This window comes from Stenella coeruleoalba (genome assembly GCF_951394435.1).
Source record: "Stenella coeruleoalba genome assembly, chromosome: 16".
NCBI lineage: Eukaryota > Metazoa > Chordata > Mammalia > Artiodactyla > Delphinidae > Stenella > Stenella coeruleoalba.
In genome coordinates, this window is record NC_137162.1 from 13,774,278 (window position 1) to 13,800,727 (window position 26,450).

Below are 26,450 nucleotides of genomic sequence, written 5' to 3' on the forward strand. Positions count from 1 at the left end.
CCCAAAGGGTTTTAGCTATAACCCTTTTTTTTTCCCCCTTCAGAGCTCAGCTGCTTGAGAGTGATCTGTACCCCTTTTCCATTTCCTCATGTCCCATTCATTCTTCAGTTCACTGAAATCCAGCATTGGTGTCCACCACTGTACTGGACTGACTTGGTAAAGGGCATTGCAACCTTCTGGTTGCTAAGTGCACGAGTACTTTCTAGTCTTCCTTTTACTTGAGTCCTCTGTGGTATTTGACACTATCGGTTATTCCTGCCTTCTCACAACTCTTACCTTGGCTTCGGGGACATCACCATCTTTGGATTTTCTCCTGCCTGTCTATCAGTCTCAGGTCTCTTCAGCAACTCCTTTTCCTGTGCTTTTTCCTTAAATAATGAGATCCTCAGAATTCCAGCCTTCCACACACCCCACTGTCCTTTTTCTTCCCTTTTCTTCTCATCCTGGAGCAGTTTTATCCATTTCTTACTGTTTCCACTGTAGGTAGATGACTTTTTAAAATTTTTTAAACTATTACAGATGTTTTCAAACATAGAAGTAGAGATAATAGTTTAGTTAATGCCCATAGACCCATTACTCAGTTGCAACAATTACTGACATTTTGTGCATCTTATCATTTCACTTGTAAATACTTCAAATCCATTTCATAAAGGCTTTTAAAAATCATAACCACCATGCCATTTTATACCTAAGCAGAATTAACAATAATAATTTAATATCATCTATTACTTCCTAAATTTCTATGATTGTCTCAAAGATACCTTTTTATAGTTGCTTTGTTTGACTCCAGATTCAAATGAGTTGATGGCTCTTAAATGAGTCCCCGTTTCTAATCCTGCCTGTCAGGCCTCTCTCTTGGGCTGTAAACCCAGGTATCTAGCTGACCTTTGATACTTTTATTTGGAGACCTCAAAGGTATTTCAGACTCTTTATGTCTCTAACTTCCTTTGTCCCTAAAAGCTGATCCTCATCTTGTACGTTACTTGTCCACCCAGTTGTTCATTGCCTGAAACCTGGGGTTCATCTCATTCACTTCCTATATCCAATATGTTACCAAATACTGCCAATTCTGTCTCCTAAATATCTTTTCAGTCCATCTTTCCATCCTCCCTGCTGTCTTAGTTTAGGCCATCATTTTCCCCCAGATGTCAGCAACAGCCTCCCAAATATTCCCCTATTTCTAGTCCTGCCTCCAAATATTCTTTCCATTACAGCCAGGGACCTTTCTAAAGTGTAAATCTGGTCATATCACTCCTCTACTTAATCTCTTAAAAAGCTCCCCATTGTTTTCAGGATAAATTTTAAAGTACAAGGCTTTCAAAACTCAGTGCTTGCTAACATATCCAGCTTCATTTCCCCCTTTCTCTCCTGTTGCTGTAATTCTAGCCATACATTCCTCTGTTACTCTATGCCCTTTCTCACCTTGGGCCTATCCATATGCTCCTTCTACAGTAATGCTCTTTTATTTTCCTCTTCCAACCCTTTCCTCATTGATTTAAGTCCTCGTCTTTACATCTTTGCTTAAACAACACTTTTGGGAAGTCTTCCCTCATGCCCCAAGCCTGAGTGAGTGCCTGCTCTCAGGATGCCTGGAGTACTCAGGGGTACTCAGTTCTAGCTCCTTTTGTAACATTTATGCCACAGGTTTCTAAATGCTTATTTGATATCTTATTTGTGGTTATAGTCTATGTCAAGCATAGTGTCTGTTATCAGGCAAATGCTGAAATATTAGTTGAAAGAATGAAGCAATGGTTCTTCTAAGTCCCAAGTTCTTTCTAGTATACCACTAACTTAGTGTTGTAGATATTGTCTGATAGCCATTGCTCTAGCTTCTAGGCCTTAGAAAATTCAGTTGAATTTTCAGAAGATAGTTGAAACATAGAAAAATGGTAGTGTAGGGTAAAGTTTGTAAGCTTGTTCCTGTCTTAGAGCTAACTACTCACTTGCCTTGGAATATTTTCACCTAGTTGATTCCTTGTTGTTTAGACTTAACTGTAAATATCACCCCTCGGAAGGGCATTTCCTGACCACACTGACTAATGTAATCACGTGGTTACTATCACATGTCCTAGTTTTAATTCTCTGCATAGCTCTTATTGCTGTTTCTTTATTGTTCTTTTGTGTCTCTCTTTCCCCAAAGGTGACAAGGGACCTTGTCTATCCTGTTCATTGCTGCAGAGTAGGTACTCTCTCAGTATATGTTGAATTAATGGAAAAATTAATGAATGAATGACTGCTATAGAAGTTGAGGTGATACACTTTCAGGACGGATAAGGGAAAATGACAAGCTTACTTCCTAAGGGGTAAATTTTCTCAAAAGTAAACAAACCCTTTGTGGGTCCTGTTATTAGTTAGACATGAGATCTTGTGTTCAACCTTTTTCTGTGCCATTCCTAATTTTCCTTTTCTTAAGGGTATGTGGAGAGGTTTTTGATGGGTGCTCTCCATTGGACCACTCTGTACAGTAGCCGAGACATGGAAACCACCAGTGTCCATCAACAGATGATTGGTTTAAGAAGATGTGGCATGCGCACATACACACACACACACACACACACACACACACACACACACACACACACACTGGAATATTACTCAGCCATAAAAAAGTATGAAACGTTGCCATTCGCAGCAACATGGATGACCTAGAGAATATCATATTCAGTGAAGTAAGCAGACAGAAAGACATATGATGTCATTTATTTGTGGAATCTAAAAAATGATACAGATGAATCTATATACAAAACAGAAACAGACTGATAGACATAGAAAACAAACTCAAACTTATGGGTACCAAAGGGGAAAGGAAGTGGGGGAGGGATAAATTAGGAATATGGGATTAACATCTGTTAATATACATAAAATAGAAAAGCAACAAGGATTTACTAAATAGCACAGGGAACTATATTCAGTATCTTATAATAACTTATAATGGAAAAGAATCTGAAAAAGTATATATATTCAGTTCCATATATATATGGAACTGAATCACTATGTTGTACACTTGAAACTAACACAATATTGTAAATCAACTGTACTTCAGTGAAAATAAGTAAATATGCCAGCACCATTTGTTGAAAATGTCTATCCTTTCTTCTCTGCATTGCCTTTGTCAAAAATCAGTTGTATGTGTGTGGATTTATTTCTATTCTGCTCTATTGGTTAATTTGTCTATCTTTATGCCAATATCACACTGATTTAATTACTGTAGCTTTGTAAGTCTTGAAAAAAAAGGTAGTGTTAGCCCTCCAACTTTCTTTTGACGATTCTAGATCTTTTTCATTTCCATGTGAATTTTAGAATCAGCTTGTCAACTTCTGTAATGATTTTAACTGAGATTACGTTGAACTTATGTAGATCAGTTTGGGGAGAATTGACATCTTAACAATATTGGGTTTGACATCTTCGATTCACCTTTGCTGCGAGTGGGGCTACTCTCCATTGTGGTGCACAGGCTTCTCACTGCGGTGACTTCTCTTGTTGAGGAGCACAGGCCCTAGGCCCGCGGGCCCTAGGCGTGCGTGCTTCAGTAGTTGTGGCACGCGGGCTCAGTAGTTGTGGCCCACGGGCTCTAGAGTGCAGGCTCAGTAGCTGTGGTGCATGGGCTTTGTTGCTCCACGGCATATGGGATCTTCCCGGACCAGGTCTCGAACCCGTGTCCCCTGCATTGGCAGGTGGATTCTTAACCACTGCGCCACCAGGGAAGCCTGAGAACGTTTTTTCTATTGTCAGCATTTAGCAGTATAAATGTCACTCTCAGTACTACCTTACCTGTCCCACATATTTTGATAAGTTGTATTTTTATACAGAAAAAATTTAAGATACCTATTACATCATAGAATTTTCAGTACCTAGACTAATAGTCCCTAGTTTCCTCAACTGTGGCCCCTCTCCTTTATAACTCTCTTAAATCATGGTACCTAGAACATAGAATTCTGGATTAGTCTGGCCATTGAATAATAGAACAGGAATGCCTGTTCATTCCTTTTTTGTTCATTAATTTATTAAGTCATTCATTCAACAAATATTTACTGAATTCCTATACCAGGCATTGTGCTGGTTAGGAGTACAGAGATGATTAAGATGGGCATATTCCCTCTTCTCATGGCACTGTCTGGCAGGGAAGAGAAATATTTAAACAAATAATTTCAAGGGTGACTACTATCTCCTATGTTACAGAAAATCCACTGCCATTAACAAAAGCTAGGTTAAAATGCCATTAGTTTTTGGACTTCCCTGGTGGTACAGTGGTTAAGACTCTGCACTCCACTGCAGAAGGTATGGGTTTGATCCTTGGTCAGGGGAACTAAGATCCCGCATGCTGCAAGGCCAAAAAAAACAAAAAAACCATTAGTTTTTTGTTTTTGTGTTGTTTTTCAACAAGTTCTGCCATTTTTTTTACCCTATTTTTAAAATCTCTGTTTGTCTTTAAACTAGGATGATCCAAAACTGGTCTGTACCCTACAGGCTATACCAATTGCTTAACGCTGACTTCTTTCTGATTGGTTAGGGCTTGTTTAAATATTTTGAATATCCTCCCTGGCCTAACTATGACTGCAAATATCTGTCTTCCCCTTTCCATCGACCGTTCTTTTAGAATACAATCTGAGCCCATAACAGAGTAGCACCTTAGATTTGGGTAGACTGATCAACTTTTTAAGAGTTCTCTGTCAGTTAAGCCTTTTGATCCTCACCAAAATGCTGGGCAGTTACAACCCCAACTGACAGATGAGGAAGTAGAGATTCAGAGAGGCTAAGTGACTCTCCCAGTTGGGAAAATTTTTTTTAAAAAGTATACAAGTTCCTACACTCCCACCTAAGGCCTTTACTCTTGCCTCAATCTCACTGCCTTTTCATAACTGACCATTAAATATGTTTTAAAGAGGGCAAAGTCCAACTGTAGAGGAGATCTGCCTGTCTGAAGCATGATTATTAGTGGTGATGGTTGGGTATTACCTGGCATGCATGTGTTAGGTTTACAGTAAAGAATGCCTACATTTTATTAACTGTCCTCTTAGATATATTAGTGACTATCACACCTGAATTACAACAAAGAAGCACTAGAGAAAATTCAATGTGGGCGGCAAAATTCTTTGAAGAATAACTAGTTATAATTGGGGAGTCTGAACACATTTCAGAGTTGCACGTTTAATATGCAGTATGGTTAATTGCACTGTAATTACAGTATTTTAGAATGGCATGCTAAGTGTTTAATCCTTTTCAGGTTTTCCCTCCAATCAGTGGTCTGCCTTCATTTTCCAGATTGATGAAGTCTGCCTCAGAGAAGGGGGTAGGTAACAAGATGGTGCCAATGTGTCTAATCAACTGGGAAAGTTGTAAAATGAATCTTTCCTATCTGGAACTTATATTTAATCATAGTTATGTTCTCTTTATGAATGAGTGTTGATTAGTTAGTTGTAAGAATATGAAAACAATAAGAGCTTTTTTACCCAGATAAGTTATGCTAGAGTCATTATTTGGGTCTGATTGAGTTGATGGGGATATTTACATTACCTCAGCACATAGCTCCACGTAATCTTATTCATAATGTTAATTATATACTCCAAGAGTTACTGTCATGCACTTGTTTATGGTGTTTACTCTTAGGATTTGTTTGTACATGTGTTTATTGTATGGTTCCCCTCTCTTCCACTGGACTATGCCCCTTTCGTAGTTGCAAAAGGCATTTCCACTAAGAGAAACCTGATCTTCAGGAGTTTGTTCCCACTGATTTGATGACAGCTAACTCAAGGAAGGCAACTCAATTCTGTTTCAGAGAGTTGGTTAACACTATACCATTGAACTGACTTTTAGTCGTTTTCTTTTCATTAATTAATTAATGGCTGTGTTGGGTCTTTGTTGCTGCACGTGGGCTTTCTCTAATTGTGCGAGTGGGGGCTACTCTTCATTGCGGTGTGCAGGCTTCTCATTGCGGTGGCTTCTCTTTGTTGCGGAGCATGGACTCCAGACACATGGGCTTCAGTAGTTGTGGCACATGGGCTCAGTAGTTGTGGCTCGCGGGCTCTAGAGCGCAGGCTCAGTAGTTGTGGCGCACGGGCTTAGTTGCTCTGTGGCATATGAGATCTTCCCAGACCAGGGCTCGAACCTGTGTCCCCTGCATTGGCAGACGGATTCTTAACCACTGCACCACCAGGGAAGTCCCTTTAGTCTTTTTTTCTACCTTCATGTATTTGCATATGCTTTTTCAGTGTCTGGAGTTTCTTTCTCTGCATATTCCCTGCAAACTGCAGTTCATCTTTCAAGATCCGCCTTGAAATTCCATTCCTCAAGAAAGCATGCCCTAATTCTACCAAAGAGAGTGAATCATTGCCTCCTTTATCTCAGTTACTGTCTCTGAACATTAATGCCATCACAGACCCATCATACTGTACAGGTTTCCCCCTGACTATTCGAAAGCAGAACATTCCTATGAAACCTTTCCTAAGCTGAAATGGTGGAAGGTAAAAAAGCAATTACCTTAGGACACATCTTGCTAACGTATGCACAAAATATATCAAGATAAAGCACAGTTGCTCACATACAGAGTTCAAAGCTATGGCAACTTGATGCTAAGATGCTGAGTATAGTTCCCAGGGAAGGAGCTTGACAGTGCCACTTTGCAGCAGCTTGGGGCTTGCTGCAAAACAAACATTGAACACTATTTTTGCCTTTTACCCCTTCATAAAAGTGAAACCAGGTCCTAAAGTAGGTCTTCTGTAAAAGTGAAGTGTTGTAAAATGAACTTTCGAAAAGTAGTGGATACCTGTATTGCAGCTATCTTTTGATACGTTTGCTTTAATTAACAGATTGGTGTGTCTGAGAGTGAGGGCCATAGTGTATTCATTTCTCTTATTACCTAGGTCTAACAGTGTCTGCTTCATAGCTGGTGTTTAATAATTTCTCAGTGTTGAATGACGTAGATTATTCTTTTTAAAATCTTTTTTTTCATATTTAAAGACTATTTTTTAGAACAGTTTTAGGTTCACAGCAAAATTGAAAGGAAGGTACAGAGGTTTCTCATGTACCTTCTGTCCCAACATATGCATAGCCTCCCCCATTATCAACATCTCACACCAAAGTGGAATATTTATTACAACTGATGAATGTTTGCTGACACATTGGAATCACCCGAAGTCCATAGTTTACATTATGGTTTACTCTTGGTGTTGTACATTCTATGGGTTTGGACAAAAGTATAATGACATGTATCCGTCATTCTAGTATCATACAGTATCATTCACTTCCCTAGATTTTTAAAAAGTGAGATATAATTGACATATATATTCGTTTTAGGTGTACAACATAACGATTCAATATTTGTATGTATTGCAAAATGATCACCACAATGTCTAGTTAACATCCATTACCATACATAGTTACACAATTTTATTTTTTAAATAATTTTTCGAAATACTTAGATAGCATAAAATCACTCTTTTAAAGTGTACAGTTTTAAAGTGGTTTCTAATATATTCAAGAAGTTGTGGAAATGTCATTCCTATCTAATTTCAGAGCACTTTCATCACTACAAAAAGAAACCTCATACCCATTCCTCATTCCCTCCTACCACCAGCCCTTGGCAACCACTAATCTAATTTTGGTCTCTGATTTGCCATTAGTGGACATTTTATATGAATGGAATCATACAGTGTGTGTCTTCTTAGCATAATGTTTTCGAGGTTATCCATGTTATAGCATGTATCAGTACTTCATTCCTGTCCAAATACCATTCCATCATATGGACATATATTTTGTTTATCTATTTACCAATTGATAGACATTTGGGTTGCTTTTACTTTTTGACTGTTATGAATAGTGCTGCTACTAACATTCATATACAACTTTTTGAACATATGTTTTTAATTGTCTTGGGTATATACATAGAAGTGAAATTTCTGGGTCATATGGTAACTCTGTTTAACTTTTTGAGGGGCTGCCAAATTGTTTTCCAAAATGGCTACACCATTTTACATTCCCGCTGACAATGTGTGAGGGTTCCAATTTCTCCACATATTCCCCAACACTTGTTATTGTCTGTCTTATTGATTACAGCCACCTTAGTGAGCATGAAGTGGTATCTCATCGTGGTTTTGATTTGCGTTTACCTAGTGACTAATGATTTTGCACACCTTTTCATGTGCTCATTGGCCATTTTTTTCTTTTTTTTTTTTGCGGTACGTGGGCCTCTCACTGCTGTGGCCTCTCCCGTTGTGGAGCACAGGCTCCGGACGCGCAGGCTCAGCGGCCATGGCTCACGGGCCCAGCCGCTCCGCGGCATGTGGGATCCTCCCGGACCGGGGCACGTACCCATCCATGTCCCCTGCATCGGCAGGCGGACTCTCAACCACTGCGCCACCAGGGAAGCCCTCTTGCTTTTTTTTTGATATGGCATTCCAACATGTAGTTTTTTGGTATTCTATTTGGCATTCTCTCAGCTTCCTGTTCTACAGTTTGGTGTTTGTCATTAATTTTGGGAAATTCCCAGTCATTATTACTTCAAATATTTCTTAGATTGTTTTCTCTCTTCTCCTGGTATTTCAGTCACATGAATATTAAACCTTTGGTAATCGTTCCACATTTCTTGGATACTGTGTTCCTTTGTTTTCATTTTTTTCCTCTTTGCTTTTCAGTTTGGGAAGTTTCTGTTAACATATCTTCAAGCTCATTGATTCTTTCCTCATTTGTGTCCAGTTTGTTCATCAAAGAGGCATTCTTCATTTCTCTCTTTTTTAAAAAATATTTATTTGGTTGCCCTGCATCTTAGTTGCGGCAGGCGGGCTCCTTAGTTGTGGCATGCAAACTCTTAATTGCAGCATGCATGTGGGATCTAGTTCCCTGACCAGGAATTGAACCCGGGCCCCCTGCATTGAGAGTGTGGAGTTGTAATCACTGCACCACCAGGGAAGTCCCCATTCTTTATTTCTGTTAAAATATTTTTTATTTCTAGCATTTCTCTTGGAATCTTTCTTAGAGTTTCTGTCTCTGTGCTTACGTTGCTCATCTGTTCTTGCATGTTGTCCACTTTTTTCCTTAGATCCCTTAGCATATTATTCATAGTTACTTTAGGTCTGAAATTTTTAAAACTTTGCCATATCCAACTCCAGTTCTGATGATTACTCTGTCTCTTTAAGCTGTGTTTTTTTATCTTTCAGGATGCCTTGTAATTTTTTGTTTAAACCTGTACATGATGTACTGGGTAAAAAGAACTGAAGTAAATAGGCCTCTACTGTGAAGTTTTATGTTTATTTGGCTAGGAATTAGGCTGTGTTTACTGTTTGCTGTAGCCGTAGGTGTCAGAGGCTAAATTTTCCTCTGGTGACCTTGTTTTTGTCTCTTCTGTGTCTTCGGGTTTCTATAAAGACTTCTTCTTAAATAAGGTCTGAGACATGCAATTCTTTCCATTGTAATCCCCTGTTATTATATAGAAGTCCTATAGATGTAGTGGTAAAGTTTAAGGGGAAGGGATGCATTCTATAGACCTATGATTGGACCTCAGTCTTTTAGCAAACCTGTACCCCTGGGCTGTAACCTTACAAATTATTTCTCAGTTTACTCCCTCTGGTGAGATGAGAAGACTGGAGTTGGTTATTTCCCTTATGCCACATGAAGGGGCTGGTGTTTTTCTTTCCCTGTGTGGGAGACTGGACCAGGCCTCAGTTGGGTATTTCCGTTCTCTTGGTTGTTAGGCTTTGGTAAAATCTCAGTAAAATAGTTTCTCTTGAAGACAGGCCTTTTTAAGGATAACAGTATTCTCTGGGTATATTTCAAAATGGCTACCATTGTGGTTGGAAAAGATACTTGATATGATTTCAATCTTCTTAAATTTGTTAAAACGTTTTGTGGCTGAAAACATGATATATCCTGGAGACACTTGGTCATGTTGTGTAATCCCCGTAATGTTCTGTTGGATTAGCTGCTAATATTTAGTTGTGGACTTTTATATCTGTATTCACAAGGGTTATTGGTCTATAATTTTCTTTTCTTGTGATGTCTTTATCTGGCTTTGATATCATAGTAATGCTGACTTCATAGAATGAGTTCGGAAGTTTTCCCTTGTTTTCTATTTTTTGAAAGAGTTTAGAAGAATTGGTGTTAATTGTTCTTTAAATATTTGGTAGAATTCACCAGTGAAGGCATCTGGTCCTGGACTTTTCTTCGTTGGAAGGTTTTTGATCACTGATTCAGTCTCTTTACTTGTTATGAGTCTATTGAGATTTTCTATTTCTTCTTCAGTCTACATCATTTGTGTGTTTCTAGAAATTTGTCCATTTCATCTATGTTTTCTAATTTATTGGTGTATAATTATTCATATTATTTTCTTATAATCCTTTTCATTTTTTTCATGTTGGTAATAATGTCTCCACTTTCATTTCTGATTTTATTTTCATCATCTCTCTTTATTAGTTTAGCTAAAGATTTGTCAATTTTGTTGATATTTTCAAAGAAATAACTTTTGATTTCATTGATTCTATTGTGTGTTATTGTACTTATCTCCATTCTAATCTTCATTATTTCTTTCCTTCTGCAAACTTTGGGTTTATTTTACTCTTCTTTTCCTATTTTCTCAAGGTGTAAAGTTAGCCATTTGCAGCTTATAAATTTCCCTGTGAGCGCTGCCTTCACTGCACCCCAGAAGTTTTGGGGTGTTATATTTTTGTTTTTAATCCTCTCTGTTCTGATTTCCCTTGTGATTTCTTCTTTGAACCTTTGGTTATTGAAGAGGGTGTTGTTTAATATCTATATATTTGTGAATTTTCCAGATTTCCTTCTATTACTGATTGCTAATATCATGCCATTATGGTTGAAGAAGATACTTTGTATGATTTGTACGATTTTATGATTTTAATCTTTTAAAGTTTATTGAGACTAAATTCTTGGCATAACATAGTATCTATCCTGGAGAATATTCCACGTGCACTTGAGAAGAATGTGAATTGTGCTCTATAGTTTGGAGTGTTCTATACATGTCTGTTATATCTATTTTGTGTATAGTGTTGTTTAAGCCCTCTCTATCCTTATTAATCTTCTATCAGAATTTTGTATCCATTATTGAAAGTGAGGTATTGTAGTCTCCAAGTATTATTGTTGAACTGTCTATTTCTCCCTTCAATTCTGTCAATGTTTCCTTCATATATTTTGGGAGTTGTTTGTTTGCTGTATATGTGTTTATAATTGTTATATATTCTTGATGAACTGACACTTTTGTGAATATATAATGTCCTCCTTTGTCTTTTGTAACAGTTTTTGACTTACGGTCTGTTTGTCTGAAATTAGTATAACCACCCAAGTTCTCTTTTGGTTACTATTTGCATGGAATACTTTTTCATTGTTTTATTACTTTCACCTATTTGTGTCTTTTTATATTGTTGAGTGTTGAATTTTGTTGTAATCCTTTAATGATTACAACATTAAATAAGAAGTCTGCCATCACTTTTATTGTTGTTCTACTGCATGTAATATGCATGTTTCTTTGGCTGCTTTTAAGACCTGATTGTTATATTTAGTTTTTAACAGTTTGACTATGATATGCCTAGGAGTGGTCCTTGTATTTCTGCTGCACTATTTATAAAGAGACAAATACTAGTAACAACTCAAATGTCTTAAGAATTTGAGAATAGCTAAATATTCATTGATACAATGGAGTGGCATTGAGTAAATATGTAGATTATATTGGTACAAGATAAAGTATATATGAAATAAAGTTTAGTAGAAAGTAGAATGTATATATATACAAAGATTTGAAAAAGGAAAAATGTTTATACAAGAAACATAAATTTAATAGAGTTATGTAAGTAGTTTTTTAAGGTAAAAGTTTTCTTCCTCTGAAAACCTATTTTTTATAACAGATTTTTGAGATATAGTTCACATATCACAAAATTTTCCCATGCAAAGTATACACTTAAAGTATACAATCTAATGGTTTTGAATATGTTCATGGAGTTGTTCAACCATCACCACAATCAATTTTAGAAAAAGTTTACCACCCCAGCAAGAAACCCCATACCTTCTAGCAGTTACTTACCATTCCCCCAACACCCACAGCCCTAGACAACCACTGATTAACTTTCTCTCTCTGTGGATTTGCCTGTTCTGGACATTCTACATAAATGGAGTCATACAGTGTCTAGTGTTTTCTGACTGGCTTTTTCACTTAGCATAATGTTTTCAAAGTTTATCCATGGTGTAGCATGTATCAAAACTTTCTTTTTTATTGTTAAGTAATGTTCCAGTGTTATCATTTTTATATCATAATTAACATTATAGTAAAGCCTTTTAGGGTAGATTCCCTAATATGGAATTAGTGGATTAGAGGAAATGAACCTTCATTTCCTATTGTATTTCAGTCTTATTTGTCTATATACCTCAAAAGACTACATCAGTAATGTGATTTTACATTAAATTCCTGGAAACACAAACATTAAAGAGAAAATCCTTTGATCACTGCTCTCTCCCACTCCACTCCTCACCCCTTGGGCCTCTTCCTCTACTTTCTACCCCTAGAAGCAGCCATTATCCTGAGTTTGGTACATATCCTTTCAACTCATTTTTAAAAAGTCTCTCCTTCCCCTATCTCTGTCCATATATGCATATGTACAGACACATTTTAAGGGTTTTTAATTACATGTTATATGGAGGTTAATGAATCCATTGTGATGCCTGCAACACAAATCCCTATATGCATTATTAAATAGAACAAAAACTAATTATTATCACTTCTATCCTTTCCATTAATATTCATATCATATAAATAAACCATGGAGTAATGGGAGATCTGAATCCCTATAATTGACTCTAATAGCCATCCTAATAATTCATCCCATGCCCTCAAGATAACACCATACTGTATTTCAGGAGGCTATTTTAATTTCAAGGAAGGGAAACAGGATTAATTTCAAGGGGCTGCAGATTCCGTGTGGGACCAAAGTACTCAATTTGATTATAGATTTGATAATTGATTAACTCATTCTTAAACTCCAAAAGTGATATCTAAATTACTGTATAATGGGAGTAGACAATTAAATCGACCATTTAAAAAGTGGAACCTTGTGAACTAACCCAAATATTTAACAGGCACTCTGCTGGTATTTGGTTTCATAGGAGAAATTATTTGATTATTTAGGTTTGGAGGAGGACTCTGGCATTATCCAGCAGTCAGAGTGACTGATCAGGTATAACAGGTTTCCTGGCTGCAGTATGAAAGCTAGATGACCATGATTTGTTACTCAAATCTCTTGATTTTTTTTTTCTGGAAATGATTTCTCTTTATACAAAATACCTGGTGGCAGCACATATCATTCATATTTTCATGTAGTTGAGTCTGAATTTCTCATGTTTCCTGGGCCTTCTTTAAACTCTGAGGATTAAGATACCATCTCAGGTAATCTTAAGGCAAAGGCCATTTGATTATTTTTCTTGGCAGCTGGATCTGCAACTGTCTTAAACTATCTTAAGAAAAACTAGGGAAAGGACTGAATAATAAGACCCCAGGGCTTCCCTGGTGGTGCAGTGGTTAAGAATCCTCCTGCCAGTGCAGGGGACACTGGTTCAATCCCTGGTCCGGGAAGATCCCACATGCCGTGGAGCAACTAAGCCCGTGTGCCACAACTACTGACCCTGTGCTCTAGAGCCTGCGAGCCACAACTACTGAGCCTGCATGCCACAACTAATGAAGCCCATGCACCTAGAGCCCCTGCTCTGCAACAAGAGAGGCCATGGCAAGAGAAGCCCATGCACCTCAATGAAGAGTAGCCCCTGCTCGCCGCAACTAGAGAAAGCCTGTGCGCAGCAATGAAGACCCAACATGGCCAAATATAAATAAATAAAATAAATTTATAAAGAAAAAAAAAAAGACCCCATACCAAAATTATTTTTAAAGTTTCAAAATTTTAGTTCACTCTATTTAAAAACTGCCTATTTAAATGCTGCCTTTTTAGATCACTCTACCACTAAATCACTCATGCTAAAATATTATATTGCCTTTTTAGAAGATGAGAAAGCAGTGCTACCATTTTTTTTCAGTTCGTTTTGAATTAGAATTTAGTAGGAATATCAGACAGATACTAGTTGGAGCACTTACCTATATTCTAGCTCCTCTTCCCCATTCCTTATGGAGACCTACTCAGTAAATGGAGTTGGGCATTTACATAAAATAGCAAGTGAGGAATGAGCAGAAGCACTGTGCCCGTGTAGTACCCACACTAAGACCTTTGAGGCAGTGAGAAAAAACAAGATGTGCAGTAAGCCTAATTCAGTTTGGATTTATTTTGTATGCTTAATGATTAGTGTAAAAGAACTCTGCCCATTTTAGCTTATAATTAGCATCCACAACTCCTTTTTCACAGAGCTGTAACCTTAATTTTTTTTTTAAAAAAGAACATCTATTATATGTCAGATTCTGGATATGGTGTTTTGTGTATCTTTCTCTCCTTGTTCAGCACTTAACAGCCTTTCCGGGAGAGTAGGTATTAGTATTATTCCCATTTTTTAGATGAAGTTCAAAGAGGTCAGGAGACTTGACCAAAGACTGACTGGCAACTGGGGGTTGGGGAGAACCATTTTGAAATCTGGAAGGTCTGCCGCCCCTTTTCTGGTCAGGCTCTAACCCAGACCTGGGTTTAAATAGCCTAGAAGGCAGTGAAGCGGGACAAATGCTGGGCTTCACTTCACCAGGCTCTGCTGCCAGGCAGATGTGTGACCTTAGGTATTTGGACTGCAGTGGCCTCTACCCTGAAGAGAAGATATTTCCACCGCAAACCAGATGATCCGCGAGGCCTGGCGATCCACGTGCTGCAGGGCCCAGTTTTGACCATTTCTCAAACCGGTGTTGCTGGAGGAAGCCAGCTGACTACCACGCCCTCCTTGGAACTTACCAGACTGGCCTGTTTCAGTATCTGTATGCTTATCAAGGTGCAAAGCATATTAACACAGAGCCCGGCCCTGAGGGCACCTAGGTTTTCCCACACCGCCCCCAGAGTCCACTGTACGAGAATTGGGGAAGAATCCTGGGTGTTTATTGCTAATTACATCTCGCTCGTGGGGAGAGGCTCTTGACAGCGTTCCAAGTGGGGTTCTCGTTGACGCTGCAGACCCAGGGCAGGTTTTCTCCGGAACGCGCGTCTGGGTGTCCGCGGCGGGGTGGAGGCGGAGAAGAGGGTGCAGGAGATAGCCACAGCGAACTCACGCAGCCCCGCACGCCTCCCCCTGCGCATCCTGCGGCGCCGGCCTCCGCGGAGGAAGGCGAGGGACAGCGGCGGCCGCAGGCTAGGCACGGGTTGCGGGCCCAGGTGCCACCGTGGGTGCCTCCTACGTCCCCACCTCCTGCCCCCGGGCTACCGGCCTGTCCCCGCCCCTCCGCCTGACTGCAGGTGAAGCAGCCAAGGCCGCTGAGTAGGTGCGTGGGGATGATCTCACCCGCGCGCTCCGCGCCAGGAGGAGGAGGAGCGGGAGCAAATCCAACTTCCGGGTAGTGAAGCCGCAAGCCACCGGCATCTTGCTTTTTCTTTCCCCTCCCCCCACTGTACCCCTCGCCTCTCCCTCCTTTCCTTTTATTCCCGGCCCCACCTGCCAAAATGAACAGCTCGGACGAGGAGAAGCAGCTGCAGCTCATCTCCAGTCTGAAGGAGCAAGGTAGGCGGGCGTGTGGCCGCCAGGTGCGGGCAGCCGCGGCCCATGGGCGGGGACGGCTCCAGGGCGCTGGCTTTGCGGTGGTGGAAGCTGGGCGGGAGGTATTGCGGCCGTCGTAGTCACCCCCAGTAGCTCCGTCACCCGTGGAAAAGCATTCTCCGCGCCCCGCGCGCTTTGGCGAGCTCGGGGCAGAGGGTAACGTGCTTTGCTTGTGCCTGGGAGTGTCGTGCCTGGCAGGGCGGGGAGCGCTACCCTTTGGTCGCTTTAGCCGGCCATGGGGGTTGAGGAGAAGGGCCAAGGATTTGGCGGGGACGAGGTCCCACGGTACCACCGTACACGCGGGGGAAGCGAGTGGGGCTGGTTATTTTGGAGAGGCGGCGGTTTAGGCAGCTCTGCTGGCCTCGCTCCCTGGCCTCGGCCCCCCCTTGCACGTTGGCGCCTGCGGCGCTGCTTGACAGCCTTTCCGAGCTTTTCATTCTGGTTTGGCCTAGTTCCTCTTTCCTTAGCAGCGAGGATTTGCAGGCCGTGGTGTGTTTTATCGCTTCCCATTTTTAGCAATTTATTTGTCAGTGAGGCAACACCCTGCCTGTGCGGGGCTTCTTGAATTAGGACTTGTCTCTGGTTCGCAGGAAAGCCATGTACATGCATTTCTGCATTGCCTGATAACTAGATAAAGAACTGTTTTAATCTCTTAATAAAGAACTGTTGTAGTCAGTGATTTTCATCACTTAACCACACTTCTGAACAAAGCCAAATTAAGATCATATGTGAACCTAACACTTTTTAAATTTAAAATTATTATTACCCTGACCAAAGGTGGCCTGAGAATATGGGTCAAGAAAGAGGAACCATGCAGATTTAGGAAGTAAAAATGTGTAGGAACATATGTTTTCCTGAATAACTTGCTTACATGGCCGTATAGTGGAAGGGGCCCCGCTCTGTGGCTAATCCTGGTGTTTAATCCCAGCTCTTTCACTTCTCTTGACTTAACTCACCAACTCTGTGAACTTGGAAGAGTCTCTTCCCTTCTGTGGGTCTTATGGTTAATCAAGCCTGACCTGACTAGGCGCAAGAGCTAAACCAGATGATTTTATGAGGTCTGTCCAGTACTGTGACCTGTTGCTCCTCGAGACCACAGACATACCATTCATAAGGGTATTTTGATCCCTCTGCAGTCCACACTCCTGGAAACAAATCTCAACATGACTGTTTAGTAACTGTGTGACCTTGGGGAAATTATCAATATTTAACCTCTCGAAAATGGACAGAACACATTCCTCTCTGGTATCTAGCATCTAGAAAGTGCTGGATAAATATTAATGGCTTTTGCCTTCCCACGTACTGTCAACTCCCATCCTAGATTAGTCTAAGGTCATGAAGTCACAAGAATCAGTGAATCTAGTGGGTGGGCAACATGCCTTTATCTGGAATTTCTCAAGTGTTTTAGTGAAGGGCTGGATTTTATTAGTATTTTATTCCTGATAACACTGCCCCCGTCACCCAACATAAAGACTCTTAACTCATATTCTAGACTGTTGGAGCTTTCATTATTGGTAGTATCTGTCAGTGGATGCCAGGTCTTTTGATGGATGGTCAGTTTTCAAATAATGTTAAAATTTCAAATTTCACTTCTTTTCATTATGTATATAATTTCAAGGATAATTTAACAGTGCAGATAATCCACAAGTTATTTATATTTGATTTTGGAACACATCTCTATCTCTGTGTTGGATTTGAGACTTGAGAAAAACGGACGATTCTTAAGTTTCTGGTTCTCCAGTTATGTTGGAAAACAAACAAATCAATGCATTAGTATTTTTAGAGGATATATTTCCTCAATTTTGAGCATATCAAAGGCAATAGAACAGTTAGACTTTGAAATTTGTGTTTCTTAAAGCGTATACTTTTTTTTTGGGATATTGAGTCTGGTTACACAGGTGTTGGGGTTTTTATCAGCCCATGGTGTAATTTTTATACATTTCAAACTTGGAGCATTTGTCAGTGGATCATAGACTGTGATAGCAAGTGACTTATTTCAAGAGTATTTAATTGCTGTTTAACCTGCGGAACTAACTGGGAGGCTAGGGATTTGAGGAGGAAAACCTGGCAACTAGGTGTTTGGGCTCTTACCAATATTATGATCAATTTTGTAAGCCGGTATGTGTGATTTATTTTTAAAAGTAGACAGTACTTTTTACAGCCTGTTAACATTGTGAATAATTCCACTACTATTTAATGTGAACAAGAAGAGCCATTATCGATTAAATACTCTGCTTTTCTTTTTTTAGGCTGAGTAAACCTATTCATTTACTCCTTTGACAAATACTAGGTACCTGTCATATGTGATGCCCATGTGCTGGGCACTGGGGGAAGAGATGGTGAACCAGACAGACAAGTTTATTGTCTAGTAGACAGTCATTAATCAAATAATCATACAAATCAGTTTGTACAATTAAAATTTTTTTTTCTAGGATAGATTCTTAGGAATGGAATTGTTGGCTTAGAGGGCATATATGTATAAAGTTTTGCTAGGCATTGCAAAAGTGCCCCCCTCCCCAGATGGCTGTACCAGTTCACATTCCCCCCAGAAGTGTCCATTTTCCCATGCTTTGGTCAACAGTGACCAACAGCAGTCTTTACTAATTTGACAGCCTGACAGGTTGCTTAATTTTTGCCAATCTGATGAACAAAAATGGTACCTTTAAAAAATTTGTTTGACCTGGTAATTAGTGAGGTTTGAAATCTTTTTACATGTTTGTTGGCCATTTAGGTTTCATCATATCGTTTCTTCCCTGGTGTATTTTAAGTCTAAAATTTGAACCCATTCCCCAGGAGGGTGTTCAGAAAGAAGGTTGCCATCAACTCTAAATGGCAAAGCTGACAGCAGCCTTCCCTAATGTGAAGTCTTTAGTGGTGTGGTGAATAAGGTTGCTTTTGACAAAAGTTGTGAAATGTAATGACGGAGTCTGTCATAATATGAACAATCTCTAATTTATACTTAACATTCCCTAAGCTCTATGTCTTATAAATCACACCCACTTCTGAATTACTTCAAAACATTGTATGTTCCCTTCTAGTGAATGGTATAATTAGCTATATTATGTCTTTCTAGAAAGTTATATTATGTCCCTTTAAAAAAAATTAGCCAGTGTGCGATTGCTTATGTTCAAGCAGATGTTGAGGTAATGAGGTAATTCTCCTTTTGTCTTTTTTGCGGCTTTATTTTATTGGACTGATTGACATCTTTAATGCACTGAGAAATGGCAACTTGCGATACTATTTCCAATGCATATGTCCTAGCTTACTAAAGTGGACATTTTCCTTACAAAACATAATACAGTGTTCAGAATTCTGTTGGGAAATGATAGACTTAGCTCCGCATTTGTTTAAGGTACATGATTTTCTTTGTATTTCATTCAGCCCACATGCATTGAATATTCATAGCCAGGCACTGTGCTAGGCCTCAGAGATATAGAGATGGAAAAAACCTTGTCCCTGCTGGTGAGGAGTTCCTAGTTTAGAGATGGTGGTAGAGTGTCTAACTAGCCTCATTTGGGTCATGTGTTTAAAGTCCTTTGGCCAGGGAAGGGCAGGGCACCTTGATTGGCAGCCTCCACAAAGACCAATGGATTGGAGTAGTCCAAAAAAGACTGGTGTGCCACTACCAGAAGGGGGGATGCGGGCTAGAAAGACACAAACAGCAGATGTCCACTAAACTGTCATCATAATGCCATGGCATTTGGATCTTGTTGAGGAAGTTTTGAAGAGAATGATTGCCACTTAGCAAAAAGGATGTTCTAATGTAAGACCAAAACAACAACAACAAACAAATAAAAGTTATGGGCTATTCTTGGACTGACACTATTTAAAATGGTAAGATAATTGGTTTTAAAGCAAGGTAACCTTCTTTCATCTTGAGAGTTGGTATCATTTTCTCCAAGATTATTGAGCTAGTGCTTAAGGTTCACATGGAAATTTAGTCAAGTTTATTCTTAGAACAGAGTTAGTAATTAAAAGAGGCTTCCAGTGTTCCCTTGGCTTCCAGGCTAGGAAGTAGCTAGAGCATTATTTTGACAAAAGGGTCTGAAACTGCTGTCTACCAAAATGACCCTATTTATCTGGAAAAGCTGAAGCATTGTCAATCTTGGGTCCATACAAAGTCAGTCAGTAGAAAGCCGTTTGGGACTAAATGGTTGCCTTGGTGTCAGGTGCAAACCTGGCTTTACACCACTATTTTCCAAGTGTGGTCCAGGGACTAACTGTATCTGAACAACCAGGGTACATATGTACTTACTTAGTTGCCTCTGAAAAGGCTGGTAAATTTATATTTCTTCATCTGGTTACATTTTTGTAAGATTTGCATTTAAAATTTTTTGCTTTTAGAACAAAGTATTACATGGATTGAGAAAACTGCACAGAATAGAAATGAACATCTCAGTGAATTATTTTTAAAAAGCAAGTATGTTTCTAACAACGCTTAAATCAGAACATTTCCAGAAGCCCCTTCATAACCCCTCCAATCACTATCACCTTGCTCTTCCCAAAGATATCCAATGCCACCAAAGATAAGTTTTGCAAGTTTCTGAAATGTACATAAACGGAATCATACAGTGTGTGTTATTTGCTTCTGTCCTCTTTCACTCATTATGTATGTGAGATTTATCAGTATTGTCCCATGTAGTTATAGTTCGTTTGTTTGCATTGCTGAGTAGTATTCCACTGTATGAACATAACCAAAAAAAATGTAAGCTAATATAGTGGAGATCAGGGGTCAGCAGACTTTTTCTGTAAATGGCAGAGATAAGTATTTTAGGCATTGTGGGCCATATGATTTTTGTAAACCAGAGTATTAAAAATGCATTTTCCTAAAGTTGGTGAGCCACTGCCAAAGAGGACCCAGTTGGGGTGACCCTCTGTGAGATGGACATTCAGCATGGCCTGAGGAACTACAACTTCTAGTCAGAATTTCACTATTCACCTAACACTGCTGTTAGGTAGATCAGTCTTACTTTTGTTTTTTTAAAAAATTAAATTAAAAAATAAACATATACTCACAGAAGAAAAAAGCATATGGAGTAAAAAGTACAATTACCTGTTCCTTCTGACTCATTATTTCTCAATCTTTATTTCATTATACTCTCCAAAGGAGTCTTTTTAGACATTTTTTCCCCTAATCACTTCCCCTCCCCATGACATTTTAATACCACTGATACTCTGCATCTTTTTGTGTACTGTGATCCTTTGGAGAGCTACAGGCCATTGTCATATCTAATATTTTTTTCCTCTTTGAGGGTGACCCGTTGATAATGCATGTTCTAACCCCATTTCCATTTCTCAAAGTTATCTACTGTTAACCTTTTGTTGTATTTCCTTCTGGAAATTGTGTTTGTATGTACATATATATTTGTCAGTTAATATATATTATAGAATTCATACCAGTACATATAGAGTTAAACCTTTAAAAATTGATTGCATAATGTTCCCTGTATGGATCTCCCGCAGGGTAGTTAATGTCCTCTGGAAAACAAACTTCTGTATTTCTCTTTTTTTTTTATTAAAAATAATGCTTCTGGCAATAGAGAAGAGTTGGAGACATCAGTATGAACTCATGTTTAGCTTAATATAGATACCGATGGTTACATATAGAAATATTTACAGATGTGTATATACGTATTGGGTTAGTATACAGACATTTATTTCCTTGCTCTTTCAGCTGAGAGCCTAGGTGTACCAGTAACAATGAGCACATCTAGCTCCAGAACATGGCTTGTAATACCATTTTCCAGTAAAAGGAACAGGGCTCCTGGGAGAAATGGCTGATTCTAGGGCTGGAGTGACTGGGGCAGGATATATACAAGATGAGCCTGGAGTATCTTGTGGTTACTAGAAAGTAAGGAAGTGCTCAAAAAAATGAGCCCACAATGATGGGGATATGTCAAAGAGATATAAGAACCAACTGAAAGAACTTCCAATGGCCAAAGATGGAACAATTTGAACAACAAAATACTGGATTATAACCCAAAGTATAAAATAAATATTCATGAGTCCATAGTGATATAAATTAATGAGAAGAGACACATCTTCCATGTAGAACAGTTCCAAATAATTTATGTATCCTTCCGCTCAAAGGGCCGTGGAGCATAATGCCCTGCTCTGTAAGTGTGGGGTGTGCGTAGTGACTTCCTTCCAAAGAGAGGACAGTATGCAAAGGGGGGTAAATAGTAACTTTAAAGTGGAGAAACCTGACAGACATTACCTCAGTTAGGTGATCTAGGTCAACTTCAATAGTGATTTAAGTCATGTTGATAGTATGTACCTTTGATGTGAGATGATGAAAATGGCACTTCACCTCTGTGGTCCTCCCCTAAAAACCTATAGCCCCAGTCTCATCATGAGGAAAACATCCCAGGTTGGGGAACATTTTACAAAATATCTGATCAGTTCTCCTCAAAGTTATCAAGTTAAGGACTTTTTTTTTTTTTTTGCGGTACGCGGGCCTCTCACTGTTGTGGCCTCTCCCGTTGGCGGAGCACAGGCTCCGGACGCACAGGTTCAGCGGCCATGGCTCACGGGCCCAGCCGTGAATCTAAAGTTTATAAAACCAAAATTTATTCAAAACAGTAATGCTGCTTACATCCTTTGTACACATATATCTCTGTAAGTGCAACTGTAGGAAAAATTCTGAGAAGTGGAATCGTTAGATCCAAAAAGTATGTATATTTTAAACTTTGTTGTGCTGTAGATTTTATTCTGTAGAGCTGTTAACACAGCCAAGCTTTGCTTTAAAATGTAGAAGGAACACTGCTTTTTTCTCTGCTTCCCATGTTAGCTAAGCATTTTATTTCATTTATTTTTTATTGATGTATCTAAGCATTGTAAACATTAAAACACGAGTTCTGAATTTTTTGTTTGGTGCAGTGAACAGTAATATATTAGGATCCTTTTAGTTACTTGATTCTATCTCAAATCCTCTATGGCACAAATCAGGGTATGATTCTGAGATTGAGATTATATATATATATGTATATCTCAACATATATGTATGTACATATACATACACACATATTTATATATATATATTTGTTTTAAATACGGCTTCGAGGAGCAGTTTTAGATTACAGAAAAATTGAGCAGAAGGTACAGAGAGTTCCCTCATCTTCCCCCTCCCTGCCCCCGTTTTCCCTTATTATTATCATCTTGCATTAGTGTGGTACAGGTCTTAGAACTGATGAGCCAATATTGATACATTATTATTAACTAAAGTCCGTAGTTTGCATTAGGGTTTATTCTTTTTTTTTTTTTTTTTTTTTTTTTTTTGCTGTACACGGGCCTCTCACTGCTGTGGCCTCTCCCGTTGCGGAGCGCAGGCTCAGCGGCCATGGCTCACGGGCCAGCCGCTCCGTGGCATGTGGGATCTTCCTGGACCGGGGCACGAACCCGTGTCCCCTGCATCGGTAGGCGGATTCTCAACCACTGAGCCACCAGGGAAGCCCCAGAGTTTATTCTTTATGTTGTACATTCCATGGGTTTTGACAGATGTATGACATGTACCCATCATTACATTATCAAACAGAATAATTTCACTGCTCCAAAAATTTCCTCTGTTCTACCTGTTCATCCCTCTCACCTTACCCTGGAACTCCTGGCAACTAGTGATCTTTTTACTGGCTCCGTAGTTTTGCTTTTCCCATAATGTTATGTAGTTATAATTGTACAGAGTATAGCATTTTTAGATTGGCTTCTTGCATGTAGCAATATGCATTTGGGCTTCCTGCATGTCTTTTGTGCTTGACAGCTCATTTGTTTCTCTTTCTCTGAATAATACTCCATTGTATAGATGTACCGTTGTTAGTTTATCCATTCACTTGTTGGTGAACATCACAGTTGCTTCCAAGTTTTGGCAGTTAGGAATAAAACTGCTATAAACATTCATGTAGTGGTAGGGTATGGGGGAAGGGAATAGTCCTGTGATAGGGTCTCTGTTTTTAAGTGAGCCTGTGCCCCAGAGCTGTGACTTTCACAAGTGCTTCTCAGTTCCAGTTTTCCCTGTCCGTGAGACAAGAAGGCTACAGGTGCTGGAGTTGGTTTTTACCTTCCCTTTAATCTGTTAGGCTCTAATAAAATAATTTCTCTTGAGGGAAGGTTTTGTTATAAAGAACAGAATGCTCTGGGCACATTTCGTGATGGCTACTTTTCCCCTCCCCTGCCAGAAACAGTACGGAAATTTTCTCAGTAGTCACTGTGAGGACCTGGTAGTACTCCTGGAGTTAAAACTCAAAAAAGTGTTGGGGCTTCTTAAGATCCGCCCACGCCTAGAGTTTTTAACTCTCAAACTTGTTGGAACTGAGCCTCTAGCAATTTGTTAGTTACAGTTTAGATTTTTTTCCCTATCTTGGCACATGAGGGTGTTTCTGCACCTTGGCTTCTGCTCCAGTAAGTTGTGATCCTCTGTATCTGTCTGAGTGTATCTCTAATTTTTGGAGTAGTGATTTGCCCTGTGACTTCAGTTCTCTCATGGATCCAAGAAGAGTTGTTGATTTTCAGTGTGTTCAGCTTTTTTTGTTGTTGTGAGGACCAGAGTGTCAGCTTACAAGCTCCTTACATGCCAGACCAGAAACCAGACTTATATACGTATTTTAAAGTTCTCAGTTTCCTTCCTTTCTGGTGGTTAACTTGAAGTCATTAATATAGTTTGTTGAGATTACTTCTTAAGCATCATTAAATCATTAACACTGTACTGTGTGTTCTATCAGGTGAAGAGTGAATTTCAGGTTTGCTATAATTTCTTTTAGATGAAATCTCTCACCTTTGTTTTTTGATCAGGTTTTCCAGCAGTGTTTCCCTGGCTTTTCTAATGCTTTAATTAACAACTGAGGTATAAACAACTTCTCTTTCTATCCTGGCTTTAAGAGCAGAACCTACTGGAATGTGTGCAGAAGTGAATAATGTCCTAATTGAACATTATCTGTTATGACTTATGTCCTCATACCCCATTAGTAAGAGATGTTTCAAGGCTCCATGAGCCTCAAAGATGTAAACTCAGTGGATGAGAATATACATTAGAAGATCTCATGAGGCAGTGTTTTTCTGGTTACATTTGATGGCTATTTAAAGCTTCATTTTTATTAAGTATCTTGTTGTAACCTATGATTTAAGAGGCCCTTTTAATATGGGGAGGAAAGTATGTGCTCTTTCATGATTTGTTCATGTGAAGACCTAGATCCATTCTTCCTCCTTCCTGAATTTAACACACATTTATTAAGTGCCTACAATATGTCAGGCATTGTGATAGAAGAGGGCATCTGGATGCATAAAGACATAGTCTTCAACCTAGAGGGTTATTTCTGGTCTAGTGCTTTAGCACACTGCACAGAGTAGTGCTCATAAATGTTTTTTACATGGATGACCTTTAGGATCAGTAGACTGGTTCTGCTTCCACCATTCCTTACTGTGGGATTTGACTTTTCTATGCATTTGTGTCTTCACTTTTAAAGGGGAGATGTTAATATTTGGCTTAATTGCTCTACATCACAGATTTATATGAACCACTCATTTCATTCAACATAGGCATAGACTCTGTGCTTTGTATTCTGCTGAGTGTAAGGTATATAGCAAGGAATTGAGTGGGAGAAAAGACAAGAAAACAGACCTGTGTTCAGACAACTTATAATGTTGCATGTAGATGCTCCAGTAGAGATCTATGAACAGTATACCTTGGTAGTATATTAGAAATATAAATGTTGATTTTTGCCCCCGTTATATGGGGAGAGTTTCTTAGAAGAAATGACAGTTGAACTGCATTGAAAAGGAGGAGGTAGGGAAGATGCGGAAGGGAAGACCTTGCAGGCAGAAGGGAAAATATTTGTAAAGACACTTGGGTATGAAAGGTCTAGAGGGTTTAGGGAAGCATTGGGACTTTGGGTATGATGGAGTGAGTGTGGTCTCTGATTGGGGAGAGGAGAGGAGAGTGGGGTTCCCAGGTTGTGAAGCTAACATCTTTGGTGGTTTTTAAACAAGAGAATGAAATAAGCAGGTTTGTTACAGTGCTAACTAGTGTCTACCTTGTAAAGAATGAACTTGGCATAGAGGGCAGCTAGAGGCTAGATGAGAGGGTTTTGCTATTATTGAGGGTCAGAAATAGGGCAGAGATACTGGTGATAGAGGAAGGGCAGATTGGAGAGACATTTTGAGATCTGAGCAGTTGATGATCCTTTGGTGGTGGGGGAAAGTGGGGAATCAAGGGTGATCCTGAGGTACTAGCTTGAGAACTAGGTAGATGATGGTCCTGTATACAGGAAGTAAGAGGTTTGGGTGAAATGGAATTGATGAGTTCACTTTCTAACATGTTGAGTTTGAGGTACTTGTAAGGTATGTGGACAGAGATGTCCAGAACTGTACTGTTCAGTACAACTTTCAGCTGCGATGGAAGTGTTCTGTGGCCACTAGCCACATGTAGCTATTGAGCACTTGAAATGTGGTGAGAGCAGGTGAAGAGCTGAATTTTAAATTTTATTTAATTTTAATTAATGTAAATGTAAGTAGCCACATGTGGCTAGTGGCTACCATATTTGACAGTGCAGGTCTAGACAGTGTTGGTTGGAAATACTGATCTGGAGCTAATGCTAGGATAGGGTGGTTAAGCTTCCTGGGTCTGAGAGGTTTTCAGGGGCACTGGACTCTAAAATGCTGAAACTGCAGAAGGCCCAGGCAAGTTGATTGTTGCTCACCCTAGCCAGAGGTGTTATTGGCCTGTAATTCTGAACTTTAGTTGTCATGTTTCTCAAACAACTAAGTCTACTCAGCTGCTTCCTGGGGTGGCTGTGTCA

The 26,450-nt window shown here is 39.4% G+C and overlaps 1 protein-coding gene across 6 annotated transcripts in view; it reads left to right on the forward strand.

The window, feature by feature from the left end:
- SHTN1 (shootin 1) overlaps window positions 1–26,450 on the forward strand; it is a gene marked incomplete at its 3' end in the record, with an annotated part of 157,797 nt that overhangs the window by 41,540 nt on the left and 89,807 nt on the right. For 4 of the 6 annotated variants that reach the window (XM_079899745.1, XM_079899747.1, XM_079899744.1 and 1 more), the window contains one exon: window positions 5,225–5,290. Coding sequence is in view for 2 of the 6 variants with exons in the window: in XM_079899748.1 (XP_079755874.1) it covers window positions 15,570–15,627 (58 nt within the window). Of the gene's footprint in view, window positions 1–5,202; window positions 5,291–14,670; window positions 15,628–26,450 lie in introns of those variants that run through there. The other 2 variants (XM_079899748.1, XM_079899743.1) reach the window with 2 other exon arrangements.